Here is a 26,474-nt window from a genome sequence, read left to right on the forward strand (position 1 = left end):
CTTTGTTTACGTGGAAGGAGAGCTGTTCGTGCTTCCGGGTTTTATTTCAGCAGTTCTCTGCTCAGTTTTAAAGAGATGGCTACGGTACCGGCCCAGTCTCTTCGGGTTTCAGAAATTAAAGACCCCATCGTTTTATTTGAACGGTACGGTACGGATGAGATCCGTGCGATCGAGAGGAAAGTGCGCGGAGAGATAGAGCATAAAAAGGAGGAACTTCGACAGATGGTCGGTGAACGTTACCGGGATTTGATCGATGCTGCTGACACTATCGGTGAGATGAGACAGTGCTCGGAAAGTGTCGTTCAGTCCATCCAGGACATGTACCGGTACTGTCACAAACTAAAGCAGGCGAAACACGCCCCTCAGTCCAGCGGCAAAGCAGAGGTAAAGCTCTCATTCTGGAGTACGGGGACAAAACAAACAGCATGCAGAAAATGTCACGTTTTTTTTTGTATTTATTCTGACTTCTTTTATTCAGCTTCGTCAGAGATATTCCCCTATGTTTGGGTGCTGCTTTCCTTTTCTAGTCAATCGATATGGGTCACCGTCAGATACAAATTCAATATGTCAGATATTTGTTATGAAATGAAAACTCTATTGAATTGCCACAACTGTCAAAAATAAAATCTTACAGTGTTGACTCAATATCCAAGTGATATATTTGGATTAGATTTTTGACAGTTGTGGCAATTCAATAGTTTTCATTCGTTCGTTCACCGAAAAAAAAAGACATAACCCCAGTTTCTATCAGTGTACAATAAATCCCAAAGTCAGAGTTCACTTGTTAAATGCTCATTAGATGTATTTTTATTCCTGGCAGGGTCAGAAACAGTCCCAGGAAAAATTCTATACGATGGCGTCACAGATAAAGCTCCTTCTGGAAATCCCTGAGCGGGTCTGGAGCGCAATGGAGTCCTCGCAGTACCTGCAGGCCACACAGCTCTACCTGCTGTGCTGTCACCTTCACAGCCAGCTACACCTGGAGGGCGGAGGGCATCAATACAGCCCCGTCCTCTCTCGCTTCCCCATCCTGGTGCGTCAGGTCGCAGCTGCAGGTCATTTCAGGTACACTGTACTACATTATAGGCTGTCAAAATGCATCTTTTAGATGAGTTTATTGCTCTTACCTAAATCTACCTGCCTTTTATTTGTAGGTCTACAATCTTATTGGACAGTAAGTCTGTGCTGCGGGGCAGGGCGGTGTCTGATCAAGCGATCGCTGAAGCGCTGGTCTCCACCATGCTCCTGGAGGACAGCTCCCCTCGACAGGCTCTTGCTGATTTCCTGCTGGCTAGGAAAGCATCCATTCAGCAACTGCTCAATCAGCCCCAGCACGGTGAATAACCTTGATAATATGAATAACCTTTTGGCTTATGAATAGTTAAGCTTGTTCTCTTTTATTTGGTTGATTAGAATATATCATTACATTTGCACATGGTTGTTCTTTATACAGATGTGATGCTGCTGTCCCTCTCTTAGGTGCTGGTGTTAAAGCACAGGTTTGTTCTTTGGTGGAGCTGCTGGTCACCACTCTGTATCAGGCGTACGCTGTGTTTTATGTGCCTCCGGAGGGCCAAGTGTCCGATACCGGTTTGGGCTGTGGCCTGCTTTTTACCACCTTGGAGAATGTGACCTCCAACACATCCTCTGGTGAGATTTCCATTTTACCATTAGGTTGGGATGCTTAAGGGGTCAGCAATGTTAGAAATGAATGGGGCAAAAATGCCACCAAAAGAGACAAAACTACCCCCCAAATTCAAGATAAGGGGGTAAAAAAATGTCCCTGCACAATAAGCTAAATCTATTACAGCTGCCTTGGTTAACGTGAAATGTGAAAATGAATGAAAAGTGTTGATTGCGGCATTAAAATTAGATCTGCTCACGTTGTATCAGATTTCTTTCTACACATTTCTTTGCATTGACCATTATAACCAATCACACGTTTCTCTTCTGCTCGAGCTTACGAGTGCAATGGCCAATTAAAGGTGTTTAGATTGGTCTCAGATAAGGAGTTTTGTTCAGTGCGCTTGCTCGCTGACTGAATTCTTGCAAATCCTGCTATCATCATAAATAACAAAGTGCAGATACGATGTAATTAAGAGATTCATTTCACAGTGTCTTACAGTGTCATTTAAACTTTATCCCATGGTTTCACAGACAAGGTTTAAATTAGTCCCAGACTAAAATGCATGTTTGAGCTCTTTTAGCTGAAAGCCACTTGCACTGGCATATCTTAAAATGTATCAGTGCCATTGTTTTGTCTCAAGATGCACATCAGTAATGTTTTTTTCTAAGGCACTTTATAAAAGCTACTTAAAGGTATAGTGGAGGATCTTTCCGAATTTTAGATAAGACCCGCCCTCTCCACTTTTTGAATAAGTTTGATTGATTCACCAGAATGATTGACAATTAGGAGGACCAATAGTATAGGTGATCCACCCGGAAGTAAAAAATCCTCCATTATAGCTTTAAATGTCCTAATTGAACTAAGGCCTAATCCTGGCTTAATCTAAGCCCTGTCTGTGAAACCAGGCCTACGTATCTGACATAAAAGTCAACACAGATACATTTAATAAGTTAATAAAAATTACCCTTATAAAGGTAACAAATGTCCTTGGAAATCAATTACAAGGGGCCTCTTTAATGGAAAAGTTCATTTATGACCCTCAGGGTCACTGTGCGAGCCAGCCTGACACCTTGTTCTTTTACATTGTCTAAATAACTTTGCCTAAAAGAACCTTTGTGATATTCTGTGAAATCCAGGGAAAGATAAGAAGGTCCTGGACAAGGAGATGAGCACAGGAAGCTGGTTTAAATACCTCCCCCCTTCAGTGATGAACTTCCAGCCTGTCCTTCGGACACTAGCGCAGCCTATACAGAGGGAGCAGCTCAGAGACACTCTGCAGCAGTGGATCGATACGTATGTCCCTCCTACAAACGTTCATTTACATTTCTCAAATGATTTGTTTTATATGCTCAATTTTCTTGTAATAGCTGTAAGGAGGATATCCGCAGTGGAGTCAGCAGCCTTCTGGTCTACGTGAAGAGTCTAAAGGGTCTGGCTGCGATTCGAGATGCCGTGTGGGAACTGCTCAGCAGCGAGTCCATCAGTCAACACTGGAGTACTGTGTGTCTGTCCCTCCTCGAACGACCTCTGGCTTTGTGGGATGACCTTTTGCAGCAGCTCTTCCTGCAGAGACTTCAGGTATTCATAACTGATTTAACCAGTTTAACTGGTCTGATGTGTTTACACCTGAAGTTAACCTATATTGGGTGATCCCAATGCAGGTATTCAGGTGAGAAAGTTTGCCATTCTAACCACCAGTGAAAAGATTTCAAGAGAAGGGTATCTGACTATATACTTAATTCACCATGTCATTATGGTACTACATGTTAATAAGGCACACAAATATATAGATATTAAAAAAAGACTGTTTATCTAATTATTAGAATACTATCTTGATAATATTTGTGCAGTTTTTTTAGTTCTTTGAATGAACAAGAAAAACATCTTTCCCAATGTCCAAATTAAATGCTGAAGATACATTCATGATTATAATATGCTCTATATATTGTGTGTAAATTGTATAAAATATTACAATATTATTATAGTAATTGTATAATATTATTAGTATTGTATTTATGTACACTAGCCTTCAAATTTTGGGGCCAGTAAGATTTTTTAAAATGTTTTTGAAATAATTATTTTGTATGCTCACCAAGGCTGCATTTATTTGATAAAAAAATACAGTAAAAACAGTAATATTGTGAAAAAAATATTACAATTTAAAATAACTGTTTTCTATTTGACAATATTTTAAAATGTAATTTATTCCTGTGATGTCAAAGCTGAATTATCAGCAGCATTACTCCAGTCTTCAGTGTCACATGATCCTTCAGAAATCATTCTAATATGATCATTTGCTGCTCAAGAAGCATTTGTTATTATTATTATTATTATTATTATTAATGCTTAAAACAGTTGCGCTGCTTAATATTTTTATGAAAACCGTGATACATTTAATGAACAGAAGAAACAGCATTTATTTTAAATAGAAATCTTTTGTAACTGTGAAAAAGTCTTTTCATTTTTGGTCAATTTAAAGTGTACTTACTGATTAATATTTCTTATTGACCCCAGACTTTTGAACTGTAGTGTATGTAATGTAAAATAATCTGAAGATGTAATGTATATAAAAATATATATATTTATATTAAAGGTGCACTTTGTAATATTTAGGAGGATCTGTTGACAGAAATGCAATATAATCATATACATAACTATGTTTTCAGTGGTGTATAAAGACATTATATAATGAACCGTTATGTTTTTATTACCTTAGAATAAGCAGTTTCTATCTACACACACCGCGGGTCCTCGTACATGTTAAGTCGCCATTTTGCGCCGTCATGTTTCTACAGTAGCCCTAAACGGACAAACGCGTTTCGTCACTGCTGTTCTTCGTGCGAAGAAACTAGCTAAAGTCAGCGAATAAAACAAGTAACAATAATATTCGCAATAACATTTCGTTTTACTGAATAATTAAGTAAACATAATTTCTTACTTTATCTTTGTAATGAAACATTGCTTAACTGGCTACTCTCTGCTGATTGCAACTTCTGTTGGTTGCAATTCGCAACCTCACCACTAGATGCCTTTAAAATTTACACACTGCACCTTTAATATACATGTTTTGGAACCCCTTTACACCTGTAATTACCGCTGTCTTCTTGTGATCGAATCACCTGAGATTGAATGTTAATACCATGCCTTGTCATCCAAGTTGCGGTGTCAGTTATCTCTCTAAACCTTGAGTTTATATAAGGTAACCCGTCTCCTCCTGCACCCATGTACCCTTGATCTCTCTCTAGGCGATCACGCAGGAGGGCACAGAAGGGATCTCCAGCAGCTCCAGACAGTTCTTGTCTTCAGCCCTGCGGGATCTGCAGGGTCAAGCCACAGCTGGGACTTTCAGCCGCGGGGCGCAGTATGAGAGTGACGTTGCAGCTTTCCTGTGGTCCGAGTCTCAAGGCGACCTGCTCAGCGACACAGCCTGGGTGAGTGTAGCACAACGCAGCCCGCAGCAGAAGAGCGGCCTGTCCATGAAGACCCAGGCCCTCACCCCCTGCGTTCAGACCTTCTGCTCCTCCCTGGACTCCAAGCTCAAAGCCAAACTAGATGATCTGCAGCACTACTTGCCCTCGGAGGAAAATGGCAAGGAGCCTTCAAAGACGGTCCCAGTGACGACTAGCTCTCCTATTAACCGCTTTATGGATGCTGGAGCAGTGGAGGACATTCTTAGAGAGCACTGCCTGGCATGCGTGAGGGATGTCCTCGCCAGCGTTCGTGCTGAGCTCACTAATGCCCAGAATCAGACCAGCAGCCCCAGCCATTTAAGTTCAGTGCTCTTTATGGCCAGACTATGCCAGTCAATGGGGGAACTGTGTCCTAGTCTGAAACAGTGCATCCTGGGAAAGCAGGGAGGCATGGATCCGGTGAGCAGAGGCACTCCACGACAGGGCAAGAAGTTGGGCAAAGGGAGCACAGCCAAGGCAGCGGACGTCAGCCCAGCTCAGGCTAAGTGGAGCTGTCTGAAAGAGGAACTTCTTTCCTGCAGCATGGAGGCCTATGGGATCTGGAGCTCGGCACTCACCAGGGTAAGATTATGAAGACAATACGAAACTTTCTGAGGACAGGAAATCAACAGACTTCATTCGCCAGCTTGATAATGCTTGACGATAAAATTTTTATGCCGAGTACATATTTAAGGCATATATCTTTTCACTTTTGAATGCTTATATTCTTCAATAAAATTGAATAATTAAAAATGCATTTCAGGCACTTGTGGGCAGCTTTGCTGCGACTCTCCATGCAGGAACTGCTGGATCCATCCTGGGTACTGCAACTAATTGGGAGGAACTTGAAATACCGGAAGAAACAGAGTCAGGCAACAGTATAATGTCCAAAATACGCCTTCCTGTGCAGGTAACAGCTACATTTCTCCTTTTATTAATATTATTAACTTGAATACTTTAATATATACATTAAGGAGACCAAATGTGGGCTACACAATTTTTATACCTTATTGTATACTGAGTTTTCAAACTTTTCAGTGCCAAATCTCAAATATGATGATCCCCTTTTAAGGCATCACCTCCTTAAATGTATAGCAACCCATCTAATGAAAGATAAACAAATATACTTATGAAAGAAATAAATACATGTTCATATTTCTTGCACATAAGTGCATATTTATTTATTTGTGGTATTATTAATATGTTCTTATTTTTACAGAATAGAATAATAGCAGTTAATACTGTTATCCAATTTTGTAAATCTTTATTTAATTAATAAGTCCTACAATATCGTTAGCCTCATAGCATAATTGCCTAAGTCATTTTTTGGCCAAATTGTGATATCTGCCTAACTTTATTGTCCTACCACTGCTGCAAAACTTGTCTTGTTTTTCAAAAACATTGAAATATGACTTAGGCAATTATGCTATGAGGCTATCGATATATTTATTTTTTGCGGACTCCCTAGCACCCCCTTGTGGCCCCCTGGATTATGTATTATTGCACAGTGTTTTATGAAATAGAAAGGATGTCTTTATACTAATTGTAAAATAATTGTTTTCCCTTTTTTTTTCTCTCTCTCTCTCTCTCTCTCTCTCTCTCTCTCTCTCTCTTTACAGCCAGCATGGTATGTTCAGTCGTTACTCTTCCATTTGTGCCTTGAGGTCAATAGGGTTGGAGGTCACGCGTTACCAAAGGTCACTCTGTTGGACATCTTGCGGAGTTGTCTAGACCAGGTGGTGAGTGAGTATGAAAGACTCACTCAGAACACACAGAGCAAGGTGATTCAAGGAGATCTTATTCTTCCATTGTTGCTTTTTATTCACTGTTGTGTAATGGAATAATTCCAAAAACCAAATGTCTATTGTTCTGTCTCATGCCGTTCTTTCCTCCCTGTCTCTCTCTAGGATGCAGGCCTCCCCATGACCCAGAACAGAGCTTTGCAGCTGTTGTTTGACCTTCGGTATCTCAGTGCCACTCTAGGGTCCCGTCTTGAAGAGGGTAGGAGTTCCCGCTCTCACCAAGACCCAAGGTAACCTCCTCACAAGCTAGGGATGGGCACAAGTTTTCAGTAGGAAGTAACAGCAATGATCTGTCATAAAAACACAATCATAGCGTGACTTGACCTTCCAACTTTAAAACAAAGCACAACCGATTACACCAAAAATAGCTTACGCCTGAACGGCAGACCTCTTACACATTTCCTTCATTCTTGCTGTTTGTTAAAGGATCCAGCAGGTCTGTGACTCCCTGGAAAGTCACATTGATCCATTTGACCTGGATGTTTTCACTCCACATCTGAACAGCAACCTGAACCGACTCTCACAAAGGACTTCTGTAAGCATTGCCATTTATCTCCCACTAACCCTGTTTTACACATTTCAATTTGCCTGGTCTTATTTAGATTGGCATTGTGTTTGTCGTCTTTTTTGTATTGAACAGTGTTTTGTGGGGTTTTTTTTAGGTGCTTTTAGGATTGTTGACTGGCACAGAGAAGCAGTTTACCTCTAGGACCAACAACATCAACTCTCAGGAACCATACAACATCCTTCCTTTGGCTAGCAGCCAGATCCGGTGAGTATAAAGCTCTTGTCTGGCCCTTCACACTGTTTAACTCATTGTTATATATATATTTATGGCTAGTTAATTGCTGTCATGCTGCGTGCTTCATTATCGTACAAGATAATACAAATATATTTTATGTTAGAAACTTCATATTTGCTTTTAGATAAGTAAAATTATACTTTTTCAAATTGAATTTCTCATTTATATTTTGTTTTTTATTATATTTTAATGAAATTATTTTCGTTAAATATAATAATTTCATCCATTTATTTAGTTTTTAATTCATTCTATTTTTAAATATTTAATTTGGTATATTTAAATATATAATTATACATTCCTCCCCCCTCAAGGTTTGGTTTGCTGCCACTGAGTATGACAAGCTCTCGAAAGACTAATTCAGCCACACATGGAGCGGATGTCACTAGATCACTGGTAGGTTGGTTAAGCATTTGTTATGATTTTATGTTATGTTATTGATTTTTATTGAAAAAAGACTTCAGTTGGTGTTTTATGTTATCATGCCTTTTCAAATGAGCCACTTTCTACCAATGCTCCCAGTTTTACGTGGCCTAGCAGAAGAGCTGCTGGATCTCAAGGCGATAGGTGACGTCATATTGCGTGGTGCTACTTCATTTTTTGCAGTGAGCTTGCAGTGCATAGTTTTGGATTTACTTGACTAGGACTTGATTCACTCTGATTGCATCAGCTGATATGCTTTGCGAATGAAACGCGTGGCATAGCAGCAATCAAATGCAACTGATACATTGAGCACTTGAGTTTAATACCTCTGTATCATAAGCAAACAAGCATCATGCAGTTACAGATTTCTCCACTGGCTTTAAACCTGCTAAATCTTCTGCTTGTGGTGACAATTTGTGGCTCTAAATGTGAAAAACTATTCAAAGCTCTGTAATTGCTGTGAGATGCAAATCCATTTTTAAGGCAATTAATATATATATGTTTTTTTGTTTTTTAGGTGGCTCCCTCCTCTGCTTCTGCTCCACAGGACAGTTTCCGGCCAGGAAATCTCTTCAGGCAGTTAGCAGATCAAGACGAGGAGTCCGCAGCCCCTTCTCTCTTTAAATTAGGCTGGCTTTCTGGCATGGCCAAATAAACTTTTATAAAGTTGTTTTTTTTAACCGCGTACAACACTATGTATAAATAATATTTAAAATACATTTGGAAATGTAACAACTGTGTCCTGTATTGCTTATTCTTTCAAAATCACATAATATAAAGAGAAATTGCAATGCAAAGCATTAATAAAAAGGGAAAGATTAAATGAACATTACAATTACATCTTTGTATTTATCAAGCACATTATCTATTATTTAGTGGCTTTTAATTATTTTATTCTGATTAAATATGTTAAGTGAATCAGAAGCACAATATAGGATACATTTAGGTGTAAATGTATAGTTTAGCTCTATATCCTCAGTTAGTTACCCTTATTAAGATGTTGTGTATATTTAATTTAAAATTTTTTTGGTTAGCATAAGAAAAAGTTGAATGGGATTTATTTATTTTTAACTTTTTTTAAACTTTTTAAGTAATGGTTAGAAAATTGTATAAAAGGGCTTTTGTACGTAGCTTTGTAATTAATTCATTTGAAATAAGAAACGTAAGCTTCTCCAACACTGCGAGCACTGTTACAACCAGCATACAATACTGCACCAATGAACATGCTGTCTTTTATTGTTTTACAGTAAGAGATACAGGTATCGCCACGACTACTGCACACATACAAAACATGTTCACACGATAATGGGAAACTGCTATATGAACAGCAACTGAAGGTAATGCAATCTCTGTTGGATGAAAAATCACTGTGCAAAAACAAATGTGATTGAAAAAGCAGCGCATTTCACAGCAGTCGTCCACGTGTATAATTTAACCCGAGAATATGACATTTTGTTACAGAATTTAGCCAGCTACAAAAACATATTTGGATGCAGCAATACAAATGATTGGAACTAGCTATTCGGCAGTGATATGTACACAGCTGTCATGTTTTACTGTTATTTTTATATATTTGGTAGCAAGTCTGTAAGTTTAGCTCAATGTGAGACTTTGTATTGATATGTACATGTAAAAATCATGAAACATTTTATGGGTCTCTTTTAATTACCGGTAGTCAGATTATTAAGTAAAGCATTTTCCAGCATGTACCTTTGTCTCTTTCTATTTGCGATCTAGTTTGCTGGCCATCAGTTTTTTAATGTCTATGGGTCCAGCTGCAGCTTCTGCCTTCGCTTTCTCTTCCTGCTCCTTCTGCCAGGTGACGATGGGGCTGATGCTGTCCCGGCGGCTACTGGCGTTTTGCTGCAGCTGGGTATCACTAAATGGGGGAGAACAGGTCTTTTTATGGCAAAATACTGCTGGTTTGATGACATGTTTTATATTTCTGAAATGACTGGTGAATTGTTGTGTAGAAATTGCAATAAAGACAATCAGTAGCAGAATTTACTAGCAGAAGAGGATGAATTAAGGGTGAAAACGCATATACACACACAAAAAAACTGACTTACGAGAAAGTGTGTGGTACTGGTGAAATGGCCTTTTTCTGCATTTCCTTATAAACTGGTGACTTCAGGTAGCGATAAAAGGTATCCTAAATGACAAATACAGAGTTCAGAAATGTCCAGTGTGCAGCTTTTTTTTTAAACAAATTCATGCGAAAGTTACAATTACTAAGTAGAGATGAAGCAGTTACCAGTTTGATGATAAACCATGATAATGGATAATCTCGACAGTTAGTATTACCGTTTCATATTTTAATTATCATTAAACAATACCACGATTTGAAGAGACTTGCGGTAAATACTGTACAGCGTTAAAGGTAGGGTAGGCAATTTCAGAGAGCCTAGCAACAGCGACAAGAACGGGCACGGCAGAGTCTTCAAAGCGTCAAGAGAGATGGCGTTAAATAACCTTATGTCTCAAAGCACATAACATTACAATAATAATCAACGCTTAAAGAGCTCGCTCTTGTTCCACCTGACTGCTGCAGATTTATTTAATGGGTTTTTAATAAGGATTAATCTACATTTAATTCAAAATTTATGCAGTGCAAACAGTTTGATAACTTTATTCAATTTCTGTATATTTCACAGGGCACAGGTAAATTATGGGTTTATGTGAGGATTGTTTTAAGTTCACTTAAATTAAAAATTGCTATTTTTTAAAGCCTAACAAATGCTTAAAAAAATTATAGCTTTCAATTACACTGTTGAATAGCTATAATTAATGTTTAACATTATAAAAAGAAAACAATTTCATTGAGGCATCAATAACTTTATTAGTATCAGTGATACTGGCCTTCATTCATAAAAAGATGCCCTTAAAGAGATACTCCACTTTTTTTGGGAAATAGGCTCCTTTTACAACTCCCCCCAGAGTTAAACAGTTGAGTTTTACCGTTTTTGAATCCATTCAGCCGAACTCTGGGTCTGGCGGTACCACTTTTAGCATAGCTTAGCATAGATCATTGAATCGGACAAGACCATTAGCATCTCTCTCAAAAAAATGACCAAAGAGTTTCGATATTTTTCCTATTTAAAACTTGACTCTTCTGTAGTTACATCGTGTACTAAGACCGACGGAAAATGTAAAGTTGCGATTTTCTAGGCTGATATGGCTAGGAACTATACTCTCATTCCTGTGTAATAATCAAGAAACTTTGCTGCCGTACCATGAGTCCAGCAGGCGTAATGATATGACGCAGCGCCTGATAATAGTCCCCAGCTCAGTAACTTCCAACGTGACCGGTACTAAGTTTGTCTAACTTATTAGACCTATTATCAGGCGCTGCGTCATATCATTACGCATGCTGGACTCATGGTACGGCAGCAAAGTTTCTTGATTAATATCAAAACTCTTTGGTCATTTTTTTGAGAGAGATGCTAACGGTCATGTCCGATTCAATGATCTATGCTAAGCTATGCTAAAAGTGGTACTGCCAGACCCGGAGTTCGGCTGAATGGATTCGAAAACGGTAAAACTCAACTGTTTAACTCTGGGGGAGTTGTAAAATTAGCCTATTTCCAAAAAAAGTGGTATCCCTTTAAACAAGTATTTAAAATAGGCTACTGTCTTTATGCTGTTTCTACATTAATTTGGTGATTTACTGTGAAATTATTACATTATAAAATATTAAACCTTCTAAAAATGTATATTAAAAACGAACGTATTTTTAATTGCGATTAATCGTGATTAATCACAGAAAAAAATGTGTGAATAATCTAGTTATTTATTTTAGTCAATTGGCGGCACTAGTTTTAATATTTATACCCACATCTATTTTTGATTGCTATCAGGATGTGAAGAGAGTTCCACCCAGTATAACATAAAGTGTTGCCTACCCTAAAAATTGCCTACCCTACCTTTAAGTTAGCAAGTCTCACAAAGACGCAGCATCCAGCGTGGATTTCGCTTTGTGTGAAAACATGACGGAAGACCACTCAACTCAACTCTTATTTATAAAGCCCTTTCGAAACCATTAGAATGGACCAAAGTGGACAACTTTGGACAACCTTTACAACCTAGTCTTGTGGTTTGTGTACAGCCATTCCAGGGAAACAGCAGCTCTGTTTCTGCTGTTCCATAAGTGCCAACTACTGTCAGAGAGTGGATTTTAATTTTTATTCATCCTGTCTAGCGCTTTTGTTCAGACCAATGCAAATATTTCATGCACTGTTGTAAATGTTAACCAGTTGATGAAAAATAAGCTAATGTGCATTCTAAAAATCGAAACAATTTGGATAATACGGTGTCTAGAATTATTCACAGAGCAAATAAAATACCTAATCATTTCTCATTTTACTTATCCCTATTATTAATAATGATTTAAAGGCTAAAGTGCGAGGTTTCTCATTTTATAAAACTTAATTTGAACATGTAGATCATGTTAGTAAATAATAATGTTATGTCATAAGTCACCCAACCAAGTTCATTTAAAGTTATTATTTTTTAAACCAAAAATTGTACAGCGCTGGTAATTATTTTATTTATTGTTTGTTGGTTTTCAATATAAAATTTGGTCAAATGATTGTTAGTGTGTGTATCAGTACTTTTTTTACATTTCCAGCACATTTTATCAATACCGTGGTAATATTGATAACGTGATTATTTTTGTCACTATAATCGCAATATGAAATTTCATACCATTTCATCTCTATTACAAAACATACAGAATGCAAGTGGCCATCCCAAAAACAGAGGTGAGAATACAATCGCACCTTTTTCATCAGCATGAAGATGTGGGTCTGAGCACCGTCCAGCACATATCGGTGAGGATGCTCCAGGCCCTTTACTGTAATACCCATTGTCCTGCCATCAATATTGATCCAGCGTGGTGCTCCCGGGGCCAAAAAGGTTCTATAAAAAAATAAAAAATGCTGAGAAATGGAGGCCTGACATGAAAAATACATGTAAAGCAATAATGTGCAAAAATAATGTGTATCTGACTTGAAAATGTGTTCGGCTTTCTCTGACATAGAAGCTGCTGTGCCCCATTTCAACTCCTCAGCGGCTTCCCAGAAAGCCAGATTCTCACCTGCAGTGAAAATGAAAAGAAGAAAAACATATTCAATTACTAATTTAAATAGTTTGCCTAAAAAAAAAGGAAATTCATTTTGTTTCACAAACATATAAATTATAATGATATAAAATGAAAGTAAATAAGCACTGGACCTGTAAAACTATTAAAACCGTTTATTAATTGACATAAAGCTGAAATAAAATAAAATAACTATTACATAAACTTACAAATTTTAAACAAAACTTTTAAATGCAACTGAAATAAAATGAGTACTTAAATTACTCAAAAAATCCAAATAGATATAAATAAAAACTAATTAGAATTTAAAAAAAATAATAGAAATGACAAAAGCACATAACAAAATGATTAAAATTAAAATGACAACTAAAATATAAAAATAAAAGCTAATTCTAAATATTAATAAATACTATAATAGTACATAAATAATACAAAAATGACACCATAAAAGTAATCCTCAAAGGTGTTCTTTTGAGTCTGATGTCTCAGTTGATCCAGTTCACAAAAGTGGTCTAAATCATTTGTTTGACAGGTATGATAGATAATGATCCTAATATAAAATGTTTTCTTCATACCAACTATTAGTCAAAGCATTAATTAAATATTCACAAACCACTGAATTCCTTCTTTAGGAAAACCTTGAAGTCTGCACGGCCCCGTGGGTCACTGAGCAACTCCCAGAAGCTAAAGGACCAGCGCTCCACTCTCATCTTTGTCGGAGCTTCAGCACTGTAAAAAATATAATACACCAAAGTGATATAAAGGTACACTGTAACTTTTGGCACTCTAGTGGTTAAAGTTTATAGTTCACCCAAAAATGAAAATTCTGTCATTAATTTACTCACCCTCATGTCATTCCAAACCCGTAAGACTTTCGCTCATCTTCGCAAAGAAGATCTTTTTGATGAAATCTGAGAGCTTTCTGTCCCTCCATTGACAGTCTAAGGTGTCTTTAGTACCTTTCTGGGGCTTGAAAGTGGTAGTTGTGTAGACTGTCAATGGAGGGACAGAAAGCTCTCAGATTTCATCTAAAAGATGATCGAAAGTCTTACTGGTTTGGAACGACATGAGGGTGACTAATTAATATTCATTTTTGGGTGAACTAAACCTTTAATAAACAAAACTGCAACGTCTTGCGGAATAATATTATAGCCGGAGCTTCTTCTCTCTGTTTATGTATATGACTAGGCTACTCTACAGCGGCTGTCGTACCGCCCGGTCTAAAATAGTCCAAATATGAACACTTATTGTAGGCGTACTGACAAAAACACAGTTTGGAAGATGGATTTATGATGCACTAGCTCATTATATAACTTTTGTAAACATTGAACAAAACAAAGTTATATAGTGTACCTTTAAAATGAATGAATTTAACTATAATTCATTTAGAAAGCTCTCAGGGAATCTTACTCTGCCATGTTCAGCTCCCAAAAAGCGTCATCATCCGTTTGCCAGGGATTACTAGGGAGGCAGGGGACGAGGAACGGGTCATGGTTCATAAATGTCGCCATATACTTGACCAGGCTGAATGCAAAGAAAAAGATATTTAGAAGAAAAGCCCATGAAGCACATTTAGGTGACAACTAAAATTGATAGCGGCAACTGCTCTGTTTTGGTAGGCTAATTTTGACTTACGCTCCAAGAGATACTGTAGACTTGACCCTTGACCTCATGATTGCCTGTTGTGTGTAGATTATCTAAAATATACAGTTAGAACCAATTAATCAAAATCATTAAATAAAATAAAACCAGTTCTCTAAATGTGGGTAAAGAATCAATGTCACTTACGATTCTTCTATAATAATCATAGGGTTTTTTCTGAAAAAGATGGAGAAACAACATCCTGTTACATGTTACGAAATGTTTCCGATAAGACACCACAAGTCCACACACAACATGCTATTCTGCCAAACACAGGTGATATACAGTATATGTGTGATGCCTACAAAGTATCTTGCCAAACACAAACAAGCACAAGCAACTACATATAGCCACAGTCTAAATTTCAAGGAAAAATTAAAGGAGCAGTCAATGTAATGGCCTGAAGTGATGCTCAAGGTATGTAAAAAAGGGAAATACTGTGGCACACTATATATACACACTTGTTCATATAGTATTTCTGAGCGTTTGAATGATATTCAAGGAAGGAAAGGATAGTTTGTGCTCTCTCTCATGTGTGTGTGTGTGTGTGTGTGTGTGTGTGTGTGTGTGTGTGTGTGTGTGTGTGTGTGTGTGTGTGTGTGTATAGGAATCATCTTGAAAACTGAAGACGTATTAGTACAAATCTGCGTGGAAAGGAAAGAGAGAAAAAGAAACAGTCACACCAACAGATTCACAGTCTTATCTCTCAAAGCAGTCAAATAGAGTTATATACACCACATATTATAAGGTTACATAATATTATTATGATTGATCATGACAGATACACAACTGTTCGAAGGTTTTTGAAAGAAGACTCTTATGCTCACCAAGGTTACAATAATACAGTAATACTGTGATATATTATTGGAATTTAAAATATCTCTTTTCTATTTTAATACATTTTTAAATGATTTATTTATTCCTGTGATGCAAAGCTGAATTTTCTGCATCATTACTCCAGTCTTCAGTGTCACATGATCCTTCAGAAATCATTCTAATGTGATGATTTGCTGCCCAACAAACATTTCTTATTATTATCAATAGTTGTGCTGTTTAATATTTGTTGTAAACTGTGATAATCTTTTTTTCAGGATTCTTTGATTAATAGGAAGTTCAAATGAACAGCATTTTTTGTAACATTATAAATGTATTAATCGTCACTTTGGATCATTTTAATGCACTCTTTCTGAATAAAAGTACTGATTTCTTTAAACGTGTTAATTTCTGTACTTTCTTACTCACCCCAAACTTTTCAACAGTAATGTGACTTATTCAATGACTTTATGCATTTTAAATTAAATTAAAATTCTGTCATCATTTACCAACTCTCATGTTGTTCCAAACCTGTATGAATTTCCTTCTTAAGTGGAACATACAGTAAAAGAAGATATTCTGAGAAATGTCTCATACAAGTCAATAGAGTCCAGTGTTGTTTTGGATCCCATTGACTTTTTATTACTTGGACAAAAACAGTTCATTCATTTATTCATTCTTCAAAATAACTTTTGTGTTCCCCAGAAGAGAGAAAGTCATACAAATCTGAAACAACATGAAAGCGAATTTTCATTTTTGGGTGAACTATCCTATTAATACATCAAAGTGTAATATCATATCATTACAATCTATTCACATTCCAACAGGTCCTCTGCTCAGTGTGCAATGTTTCATTCCGAGTTTAAAATAAATGTTATATTTCTAAGTTATCCACAGCAGCAGCAGCAAAACAGTAATACAATGATAAGCTGCCCTTGTGTATTTCCAACAGGCCCTATGAGGGGGAAGAGTCGGTGGGTAAAGGGGTTTTCCTCGAAAGATCAGCAGGTCAAAAATCCTCTTAAATCGCAAAGAAGATTGTGAGAGAATCTTCATGGCCAGCCCAGGACTGAGACAGACACACTGCTAATCGGCTCTATAGTAAGAGCCTTTCAAACCACACTGCGTTCAGTAGTCTTGCCTATGGAGTCCCTCCCATAGTAACATAAGCATTTAAAGGGATAGTTCACCCAACTCACCCTCATGCTGTACCAAAATTGTATGACTATATTTCTCCAGTGGAAAATAAAACAGGATATTTTGAGAATTGTCTCCATGTATTGTTTTGCTTTGTTTTTGTCCACAGAATAGATGTCAATTGGGTTCAATGCCTTTTGGTTCCTAACAGTCAAAATAGCTTTTTTTATGTTCTACAGATTAAAGAAAGTCATACCGGTTTGAAAATGACAGCATTTTCATTTTTGGTACCCTTTAAACTTCATAATGGCCATGGTGATGGTTAGCAGACTAATCAAATGATCATTATTGATGCTCTGGATGAGTTAGTGTGGTGACTTTTGAGGGCTCACATGGAAACTCACCAGTTACCTCCTCTGCAATAGGGTCAATATGACGATCCAGGACATCCATAGCACTGTGTGTTTGTGGCTGTAGACACACATAAGAAAAGAAACTGTATCCTCATCATAGTGTCTTCAAAGCAACTGTATACTAGCAGCTTCTGCCAACCACTTACTGGAGGCCTGTGGACAATCCAGTAGGCTCTCTCCTGACAGTCAAACACAACTCTGTCTGCCTTCTGACGCAACTTCCCAGCCCTTGAAAAACAGAACACAATTAAATCAAGCAAGCACTAATAACATGATATAGTCCTACAGAATCACAGTAAAGGAAGTAAAAGGACAAACCACATGACAGAAATATGGCTGATGGACACTGAAAAGACTGAAGAAGTAGTAACTAAGACAGCAAAAGAGTATAGAAACTCACTGGTACTGCTCTTTAGCTTGCATCACAATAAAATCCCATTTGTGGTTCATCCAATTGTGGAGTTTGTTGTATTCCTCCTGTAAAAATGCACAAAAATGTTGCTTTATAATGTCATTAAAGTCAACAGGAAATGGAAATTCACATTCAGTAAAACAGGTTGCATCACGTCCGGTCTAGGTCTTTATTTTGTATGTGCTTGGTTAAATATTAAGCTGTTTTCCTCAAGACGCCTTCAAAGGAGCTGCCAAAAATGAGAATTACCGATGTACCGATCTAAAAGTTTTTTTAATTTCCTTCTTCTCACTAACATTCGAATATTAAAATGTGAATAAAACACAAACAATAAAAGTAACTAGCTACTAGGTTAGCTGATTACCTTAAAAGTCAGATATCGCCGGTCAGTTCATACTGCCATTAACACTTTCTCCAACAAGCGGATGTGTTGAGACCTGTTTTCCTGTTTGTTCATGTGACATTCGGCATAAAGCCTATTGTGAACGATTCACCCATTTATGTGTTTATTTATTTATTTATTGAGCCTGTAATTTTTTATCAAAATGTCATAGCTCAAAGTTACAGTGAAGCGACAGACTTCTCTCTGGTGACGTATGTAAGACATCTCCAATAATTAGGTAGTTTAAAGGCACACTATGCAAGATTTGTACCTTAATATAACAGCTTTGAAATAATTTTGATGGTAAACGAAGTCGTAGTAGGGCGAATCATCCTGATAGCAAGGGTTGGGGGGTGGGGGGGGGGGGGGAGACGCCGCTGGAAAAACCAGCAATGCAAGTTTGAGAGGTGGCGCCTCGACAAATCTCGCGAGAATCACGACTTGCTTTACGGCTCGACGTCACATACATCAACAACATGTGAAGCAGCCTCTATGGAAGACAGTAGCACGCATTTCAGACGTGAATCGTGGCAGAGTCGACGAAGAAAACAAAGAAAGCGCGGTCGGAAGAGTGCAGAGACGGCTCTGCGTGAGTTGTATTTACGACAGTAACGTTAAATACAAGTACTCCACAGCGACTCTAGGGGTCGCTGTTTGAGAAAAACGGAAACTGCATAGTATGCCTTTAAACCCCGGCCCTTTCGTACAATCAACTGCAAGCTCACATTCAGATCTGCCTCCATTCAATGAACAACTTATGAATAGAAGTCCCGCCCTAAATTGTTTTCTTTTTCTATAATATGTTTCCCTCCAATGTATTTTCTTTGACAATTCGTGTTTTTTTATGAAATATAGCAGTATTTATTATAAATGATTTATCTGTTCACATCATTTTTTTTTTTTTTATTCATGTGCCCTCGTAATCTTTAATCAAAATAACTTTCCCACCCTCTTGTAGTGACATCTCATCTCTTCTCTGATGACGTTGTTTGCACAGCAATAGAAAACCACAACCATCCAACTATTCAATCAATTCCCAATGGACAAAATCAAGTCCTGCCCAACACTTTTTCTTGTTTGAGAAGCAGTTTCACTCGGATATATACATCACAATAGGGAAGAAAAGACTATCGCAAAGTCTATTTCATGCTGACTTTAAAATGATTTAAAATAATAGCTTCACTAATGAGTAATCAAATTAATACTTTTACGTACCTGTTCATAAGCATCAAGTACTCCCTTTTTTCGAATGTTTCTCTTTGCCAGATAGATTGCTTTAGTGACAGAAAACACTTTTATTAGGAGATGGTGACATACAAGCATGTCTCTTTAAATGGGTAAATGAAAGACCTCTGGTCAGCAGCTTTTCATATCCAGATTCATTTTAAATTGTAATTATAAATCGCACTTCATAAAATGTGTTATAAATTCTTTATGTGATATGTTTTTTCCTTCTGCAGCCAGATGTTTGTGAATAGGCGGAATATTACAAACCGTAATCAGTGTCCTCAGCTTTCAGTTTCTGCACAGGCCAGAAATAGGGGGTCTAGACAGAGGGAAAAGGTCACCTGATTACTATGCACCACTATTAAAACATTTTTAAAGACACAAGGTCTACTGACACAATTACCTGAAAGCGGTACAAACTGCCATCTGGTTTGAGGACAAGCTTTTTGTGGTCCTGCAGAGGGTAGATGTACCCGAATGCCGCTAACATTGTACCAAATGCTTGAGCCTCTGCCAGAGGGCATTCAAGAATATTATTGTGCTGAGTAATGTATTCAAACACATTTAAAGGATATTTTTTCAGACCATTAATTATTCAAAAGAACAAATTTTCACAGTTACCATCATTGTCCACGTTCATATGTTTGGAGATCCATGCAACAATGTCCTGACCTGTCAGACAAGCAGAAACTTGACAACATCATGACAACTCTAAAAATAGCACATCAAGTAATGAAGTGTGAAAATTAAATTAAATTATTACATTACATTACAAACAACTCATTAAGCATGTCAGTGTATGGCCCAACACTAAATTGTGATGAAATGAAAATATTTATAACAATTTTCTTGCATTTTGAACATTTGTGTTTTATAAATCTCAAGCTTATTACTATAAGACCCAGTTAAATGTAAGATGCAGACAACCGTTGCAGAGATTAAAGAGCAACTTTGGAGCCTAAAGTAGTAAAGATCTCATCCAATTGAAGTCTGCTGTATATAGCCAGTGCCGTCAGATTATGATCTGGCAGCACATTGCTTGTGTCTGTATATAGACCGAAAGGGAATGTACAGTATACAATACATGGTGATCTGTGAACAGTGTTGAGATTCAGCAAGACTCCATTACAAACTCACCAGCGATGGCATGGGGAATGGTTGTAACATTTAGCTTCTGTTCTGATCCCTTCACTCCAGTCGATGGGTCCTGCATCTGAACCACTATGGCCTCCAGCTGTGAAATTCAGGAAGTTTGTTTAATATATGAAAGCTTAATATTTAATATATAAAGAAGTTAATATATAGATGAAAGTGCTAAAGGACACAATACAATGCTCAAGAAAGGGCAGTGTCACAACTTTTGAAGTTCAATGCAGGAAACAGGGTTCATAACAGCTATATTTAGCTGAAGCGGTGAAAATCAGCCGTGACTTTGTCACATTTCATAATGAGTTTCAGTTGTACATGTGGACCCACATACCAATAGATTTCCTTACAAAATAAATGTACAAATATTTAAAATAATACAAATCCTGCATAATTATAAATATCATTTTTCCAGTAGATGTTGTGCTATGGCAGGGGTTTCAAAGACGGAAAAAAAAGTGACGCAGTTAAACAATTACCTTTCTTTTTCTCAAGAATTTGCCTGTTTATTTTCCCAAAGTGTGTGGCATTAAATATTTGTTAATAGTTTTCATGCTATAGATGTATAAACCCATAAAAAATCAAGTTTATTCATTATAAGTCAGCAGGGAAGGGCCTGTTGACCTAAATAAAAAACACTGAACCTTTTTGTCTGTGAATCTTGCTGAATAATTTGTCAATATTCAAAAAAGAACTTGTCCAATTTAAGTGTTGCCATTTTTTCTTTGTTATTACTTTAATTAACATTGTATCGTTATGTTTGATTACTATTCCCTAATGGACATTTTGATATTGCATTTGTAAGCATGTACTGTACATGAGCTCTGCAAGAGTAACAACTAAAATACATTTTTGTTACAGGTAACAGTTTTTACCTAAAATGGGTTTGACACTTCTGTACTATGGCAGCATGCATGACCTTTGAAGTTGAGAGCCATTCTTAAGGCAAGCTGTCAGATGTGGCATGATGCCAGGCTAATTGGATTTGAATCAGAAAGCTCTTTTAGAGCGAATCTCTTCAATGAATAAGATCTCTCCCAGAAGCTAAGAATAAACACAGAATCAAGAAACAACAATAAAATCAAATAAAAAATAGGCCTAGTTATATATTTGGATATTCTATGAGAGTTTTTGGTTTCCATTTTAATCATGACACTGTTAGAATCACATATTACAGTTGTTATTATTATATCATTAAAAAAATAAGTGTTGGAAAGTCAGGTAAATGTATGAATTTATGAAACTCTACCAGGCAGGGCATATTGGGGTAGCCTATATTTGCAACAGCAAACAGAATGAACAATGAGACAAATTGCTAATTATAAAGCATATATGGTCTTTAAAAGTGAGTTAATTGATCAATAATAGATCAACACACTAAATAAATCACCACTTGCTTACTTTGCTTTAAAAAAAAAAAAACTTTACCTTTTTAAGGCAGGACATCCGCGGCCGATAATGTTGTGCATGGTCTCGGTCCGATCTTATTGTCATTTTGCAGTCCGCACAAAAATAATATTACAAACAGAAAACAAATCCTGTTGTCAGCAGCCTTTAATGAGAATTTAAGTTCAGATATTCTGAGAGTGGTGGACAGTGCAGGTCCCTGCAGCACGCGCACACACAGCAAGCATCAAAAACAGAGACTGGCAAACATAAGAAAGTGACAGCGGCCAATCACAGCGCAGCATCAGAGCGATCAGGTGATGCGCTGCTGAAACACACAGACAGGCGGCGACAGAAAGACACACACTCACTCGCCACTGTTTCCTATGGGAACGCACTTCATTTCATTTCGTTTTTCCATCACCAGAAATTGCCGTTTCAGTTACAGTCTGATTAAAGGCCTATAAGAAATTCAGCTGCTATAATTTACATGGAGGACTGCCTTATGGGGGCCGACGTGTTAGATCACACGATCAGCTGAATACTTCACTTTATCCCAGTATAAGCATTGGGAACTGCATCCAGAGCACTAATAGTCCAAGGTGGCCGCCATATCGACCAAAGCAAAGACAGCATCTTTATATGAGTCAAGTTGGATGGGGGCACATATAAGCTCATTTTGAAATTAAGTTAAAGGTGCACTCATCAATCCCAGCAATAGGATTTCATATCTGGGCATTTTAATGCCAACAGCCTTTATGAATGTGTCGAGTATAAAGTAGCCTAGCTATTTTTAAAAGACTGACACATCTTAGTCTTCATCTTATGTGAGTGTACACCATTTTAATGATTTTCCCCAAAAGTGCTAAAAGGCATGTTTCATATTTGATACATGAATTACTAAATTGCACTCAGTCTACTATGTGCCTTCTGTGAGGTTATACTTTTTTTTGTAGTAAAAGGCCTTTTAGTATTATTCTACACTCTTAAGAAAAGTGGTCCTAAACAGTACCAAATTAGGGTTCTTCGGCTTATAACAACAGCAGAACCCTTGTTGGTGCTAAGTAGAACCATTTTTATAAGGTTCCATAAAGAACCATGCTTTGAAAGTGCTATATAGGACCTTAATGGTGGTATAAATAACCTTTTCAACAATATTTATTTTCATTAATATTAGTATATTAGTATCTTCATATTATTAATATTACTATTATTACTATTATTTTTATATAGTATTTATTAATATTGTTTTTTAGCCCCCTAACTGCCTGGTCTTATATCTTGTTGCCTCAATTTGCGTTTTACTTTTTTTTTTTTTTTTACAGCATGTTGTGTCATTTAGGTACTTTTATTTTTTATTGACATGACAAATTGTAGCAAAAATGACAGTGATCTAATAACAGTTGTTAGCTGAATACATTAATAAATAACAATTGACGGTGAACACGATACAGATGTAATGAAGACCAAGTTCCGGTGAAATATCTTCAAAATCCTCTGATGTCTTTACGTCCTTATTTATGTGTGTATTCTGAGTGGCAGTTTCTCTCTGCAGATGATGAGGTTATGATATGTGACAGCATCTGAAATACACAATTGAGTTGTGTCTCTTCCATTTGATTATGTAAAAACAATTATGTTCATGAAGGCCAAAATTAGCAAAAAGTGGACAGTATGAGCCCACTATCATGTTAAAAGGAAAAAGTGACATAAACGCATGAGATAACTTTAATGTTTTTTGTAGCTGGTATGTTTAGGCATAAGGTCATAATAAAAAAGAAAAAATTAAATCGTAAATTCCATATCTCTGTTACTTACTTTGTGGAGAAGAGAAGATGAGTATCCTTAACTGAACAGAGCTGCTCACACTTACATGTTCAGTTAAACTAAAAAGAGAAAAGGACATGATTGTTAGGAAATGATTGTTACAATTTTTTAAATTATAATTTATAGACATTTTAAGAAAGAAACCATTTACCTGTTGAGAGTATGTTGACAGTCTGTCTAGTAACGGTTGTATAGCTGAGCTCCAGAAATTCAGTAATGAGGTGGCTTTGTTAAAGATTTGAAAATGATCCATATTGTTTTATTTTTATTTTTTCTTCAAGGTCGCATGAGAGGCGACAACTGACCAAAGCACGTCAACTGACCACAGGGGTTCCTCAGGGTTCAGTTCTTGGACCTCTCCTCTTCTCCATCTACACCACATCACTGGGACACATCATACAGGCACATGGTTTCTCCTACCATTGCTATGCTGATGACACACAGCTCTTCCTCTCATTTCAACCAGATGATCCCACAGTAGCTGCACGGATCTCAAGCTGTCTGGCGGACATCTCGGCATGGATGAAGGAACATCACCTGCAGCTCAACCTGGCAAAGACTGAGCTTCTCGTCCTCCCTGCCAATCCGTCTCTACAGCACGACTTCACCATCCAGCTAGATTCATCATCAATCACCCCATCAAGGTCGGTCAGAAATCTTGGAGTAATATTTGATGACCAGCTGACCTTCACAGACCAAATTACAAAGACCGCTCGATCATGCCGGTTTGCACTGCACAACATCATGAAGATCAGGCCTTTCCTAACTGAGCATGCAACACAACTTCACGTCCAGGCCCTGGTCATCTGGGGTGGACTTCCATCATGTGCAACTAAACCTCTACAAATGATTCAGAATGCTGCAGCTCAAAAAAAAAACTTCCTTTAATCCTCCCTTATCGGGCTTATGAGCAATGCTTGAACTTTGTATTTTGCGTTCTTCTTGCAACTTGCGTTGTTTTTGCCTCTTCACGATGACTCGCTTAATTTAGTCCTAATTTGTAAGTCGCTTTGGACAAAAGCGTCTGCTAAATGACTAAATGTAGATGTAAATGAAAAACAGAAAGGTGAGAATAAAGAACCCTAAACTTTAACACAAATAACCCTTTCAGCATATAAAAGTTTTTTTTTTTTTTGGAGTGTATAATGTCCACCTTTAGGTTATTGTACATGTGTGTACATTGTAAATGCCCTCAACCATATCACCCTGTCGCCCAAGACTGGTTGCCCACTGAAGGTTGAGCCTGGTCAGTACCTAGATGGGAGACCTCCTGGGGTCCTAATGCCCCAGTATGAGGGGGACACTCTATACTGTAACAAGCACTGTCTTGGATGAGATGTTAAACCAAGGTCATTAAAAATCCCATGGCACTTCTCGTAAACGTAAGACCATATTCCCTCCATTGGCCCTAATCAATCATGGCCTCTCTATCCCCATCCTTTGAATTGGCTCTATTGCTCTCCACCTATAGCTGGTGTGTGGTGAGCACACTGGCGCCGTTGCTCTTTTAGTGCTGCAGACTGGTGGTGGGTGAGGAGAGACGCCCTTATATGATTGTGAAGTGCTTTGGGTATGGTAGGCCTACATAAGAAAAATCATTCATTCATTCATTCATTCGTTCATTCATGTGTCTTTTTGCTGTAAATTTTTTAATGATTTTTATAAAGTAAATATACAAATATCTTTTATACTGTTATTAATAATTCAAGTTCAGATACAAAAAACATGTTAAAATGTATCAATATGATACATCTTTTGAGGACCGTTTGTGGCTTTGTGGTTCTCTCTCTCAATCATCATTGTGTTACATTGCATTCAGTGGTGAATGGCACGTGCATGATGGCCCGGCGGATTGGGTTGCCCGCAGCTTGGGCCCAGGGAATGCGATTTTAATGGAAGGGGCCCGTTACATTTTTTTTGTATAAGGGGCGCAGGGCTGACTTATACACCACTGATTGCATTATAGGTTTTGCCCCCCACAGTTAAAACTACAGCGATTTGATCATAAAACTAGCATATAATTGTTAATTTGCAATTTTCCTCTGATAACCTATGCATTGTCTGGTCCCAAGACATTGGTACTGACATCAACGAGGAGACATGGAAGGCAGTCTTGAACAGGGTTTACTCCTCCTCTCTTTGCACACGTCACAGACTCATACAGTGCAAGGTGGTTCATAGAGCCCACTGGTCTAAGACCAGGTTAGCTCGCATTAATAACCCCTCTATTGACCCGGAGTGTGACAGGTGTCATTCTGGTTCAGCAACTTGAATTCATATGTTCTGGTCCTGTATGCCCTGCCCTGTTTTCCTTTTGGATGCAAATGTTTGTCTCATTGCCAGCCAACCTCTGTGGAAATCCCACTTTGTCCAATTACTGGATTATAATTTGTGTCTCATTGTCAGCCATAACCTCTGTGGAAATCCCACTTTGTCCAATTACTGGATTATAAATTTTGTCTCTTTGTCAGCCATAACCTCTGTGGAAATCCCACTTTGTCCAATTACTGGTTTAAAATTTTTGTCGCATTGTCAGCCATAACCTCTGTGGAAATCTCACTTTGTCCAATTACTGGTGGTAATTAAAAGAATTGAGGTTCTCCGGGCTGGCCACTCTTTGCCTTCTTATTTCTCAGACTTTGTAGCCTTTTTAACTCTTTTGGCTATAGGCGGTTAATTCAATTGAATTGGAAGAGCCCTCACCCTCTCACACTCGCTGGGTTAGAGATGTTCTTTATTTTCTTTAGGTACTCTCTTTGCCGACTTAGTGCTATTTTTTGTCAAGCTTTGGCAACCCCTCCGTGAACATGTCCAAATGCAGCTTGACCCTGCTTTCTGTGTTTGATTTTGGATCCCACCTGAACCCCACCAATCACCACCAATCACCAGCCT

General features: G+C 37.6%; 2 protein-coding genes across 3 annotated transcripts; one reads left to right on the forward strand and one right to left on the reverse strand.

Annotated features, from left to right (window-relative positions):
- Window positions 1-8,927, forward strand: cog1 (component of oligomeric golgi complex 1). Its single transcript, XM_084390951.1, has 14 exons — window positions 1-384; window positions 821-1,065; window positions 1,155-1,336; window positions 1,480-1,650; window positions 2,764-2,920; window positions 2,995-3,205; window positions 4,873-5,658; window positions 5,840-5,986; window positions 6,696-6,857; window positions 6,984-7,108; window positions 7,305-7,413; window positions 7,541-7,650; window positions 7,992-8,073; window positions 8,618-8,927. Exons 1-14 carry the CDS (start codon window positions 76-78, stop codon window positions 8,753-8,755), a joined length of 2,934 nt encoding a protein of 977 aa, XP_084247077.1. The 5' UTR covers window positions 1-75; the 3' UTR covers window positions 8,756-8,927.
- Window positions 6,661-22,020, reverse strand: rgs9a (regulator of G protein signaling 9a). 2 transcript variants are annotated; one of them, XM_084391075.1, is made up of 18 exons: window positions 21,798-22,020; window positions 20,361-20,457; window positions 19,845-19,895; window positions 19,627-19,733; window positions 19,491-19,542; window positions 19,212-19,270; window positions 17,603-17,679; window positions 17,349-17,430; window positions 17,201-17,260; window positions 14,987-15,016; window positions 14,834-14,895; window positions 14,609-14,722; window positions 13,812-13,927; window positions 13,108-13,195; window positions 12,879-13,017; window positions 10,170-10,252; window positions 9,811-9,979; window positions 6,661-7,124 (listed from the first exon to the last, which is right to left on the reverse strand). In XM_084391075.1, exons 1-17 carry the CDS (start codon window positions 21,861-21,863, stop codon window positions 9,823-9,825), a joined length of 1,440 nt encoding a protein of 479 aa, XP_084247201.1. In that variant the 5' UTR covers window positions 21,864-22,020; the 3' UTR covers window positions 6,661-7,124; window positions 9,811-9,822. The 2 variants fall into 2 exon arrangements, with proteins under 2 accessions (XP_084247201.1, XP_084247200.1); XM_084391074.1 differs by having other exon boundaries at window positions 6,661-7,168.
- Between the last annotated feature and the right edge of the window lie 4,454 nt (window positions 22,021-26,474).

Source organism: Rutilus rutilus (assembly GCF_951802725.1).
Source record: "Rutilus rutilus genome assembly, chromosome: 1".
NCBI classification, from domain to species: domain Eukaryota; kingdom Metazoa; phylum Chordata; class Actinopteri; order Cypriniformes; family Leuciscidae; genus Rutilus; species Rutilus rutilus.

Bases quoted from the DNA above. Each gene is read 5' to 3' on its own strand.
- rgs9a (XM_084391075.1), bottom strand. From the start codon at position 21,863: ATGACAATAAGATCGGACCGAGACCATGCACAACATTATCGGCCGCGG. The intron at 19,543-19,626 runs GTAATTGTGTCA...CCCTCTGTCTAG, and splicing joins GCAGTTTGTACCGCTTTCAG to ACCCCCTATTTCTGGCCTGT. The intron at 13,928-14,608 runs GTAAGATTCCCT...TATTTTTTACAG, and splicing joins TGGGAGCTGAACATGGCAGA to TGCTGAAGCTCCGACAAAGA.
- cog1 (XM_084390951.1), top strand. From the start codon at position 76: ATGGCTACGGTACCGGCCCAGTCTCTTCGGGTTTCAGAAATTAAAGAC. The intron at 1,066-1,154 runs GTACACTGTACT...TTTTATTTGTAG, and splicing joins GCAGCTGCAGGTCATTTCAG to GTCTACAATCTTATTGGACA. The intron at 1,651-2,763 runs GTGAGATTTCCA...TGTGAAATCCAG, and splicing joins GACCTCCAACACATCCTCTG to GGAAAGATAAGAAGGTCCTG.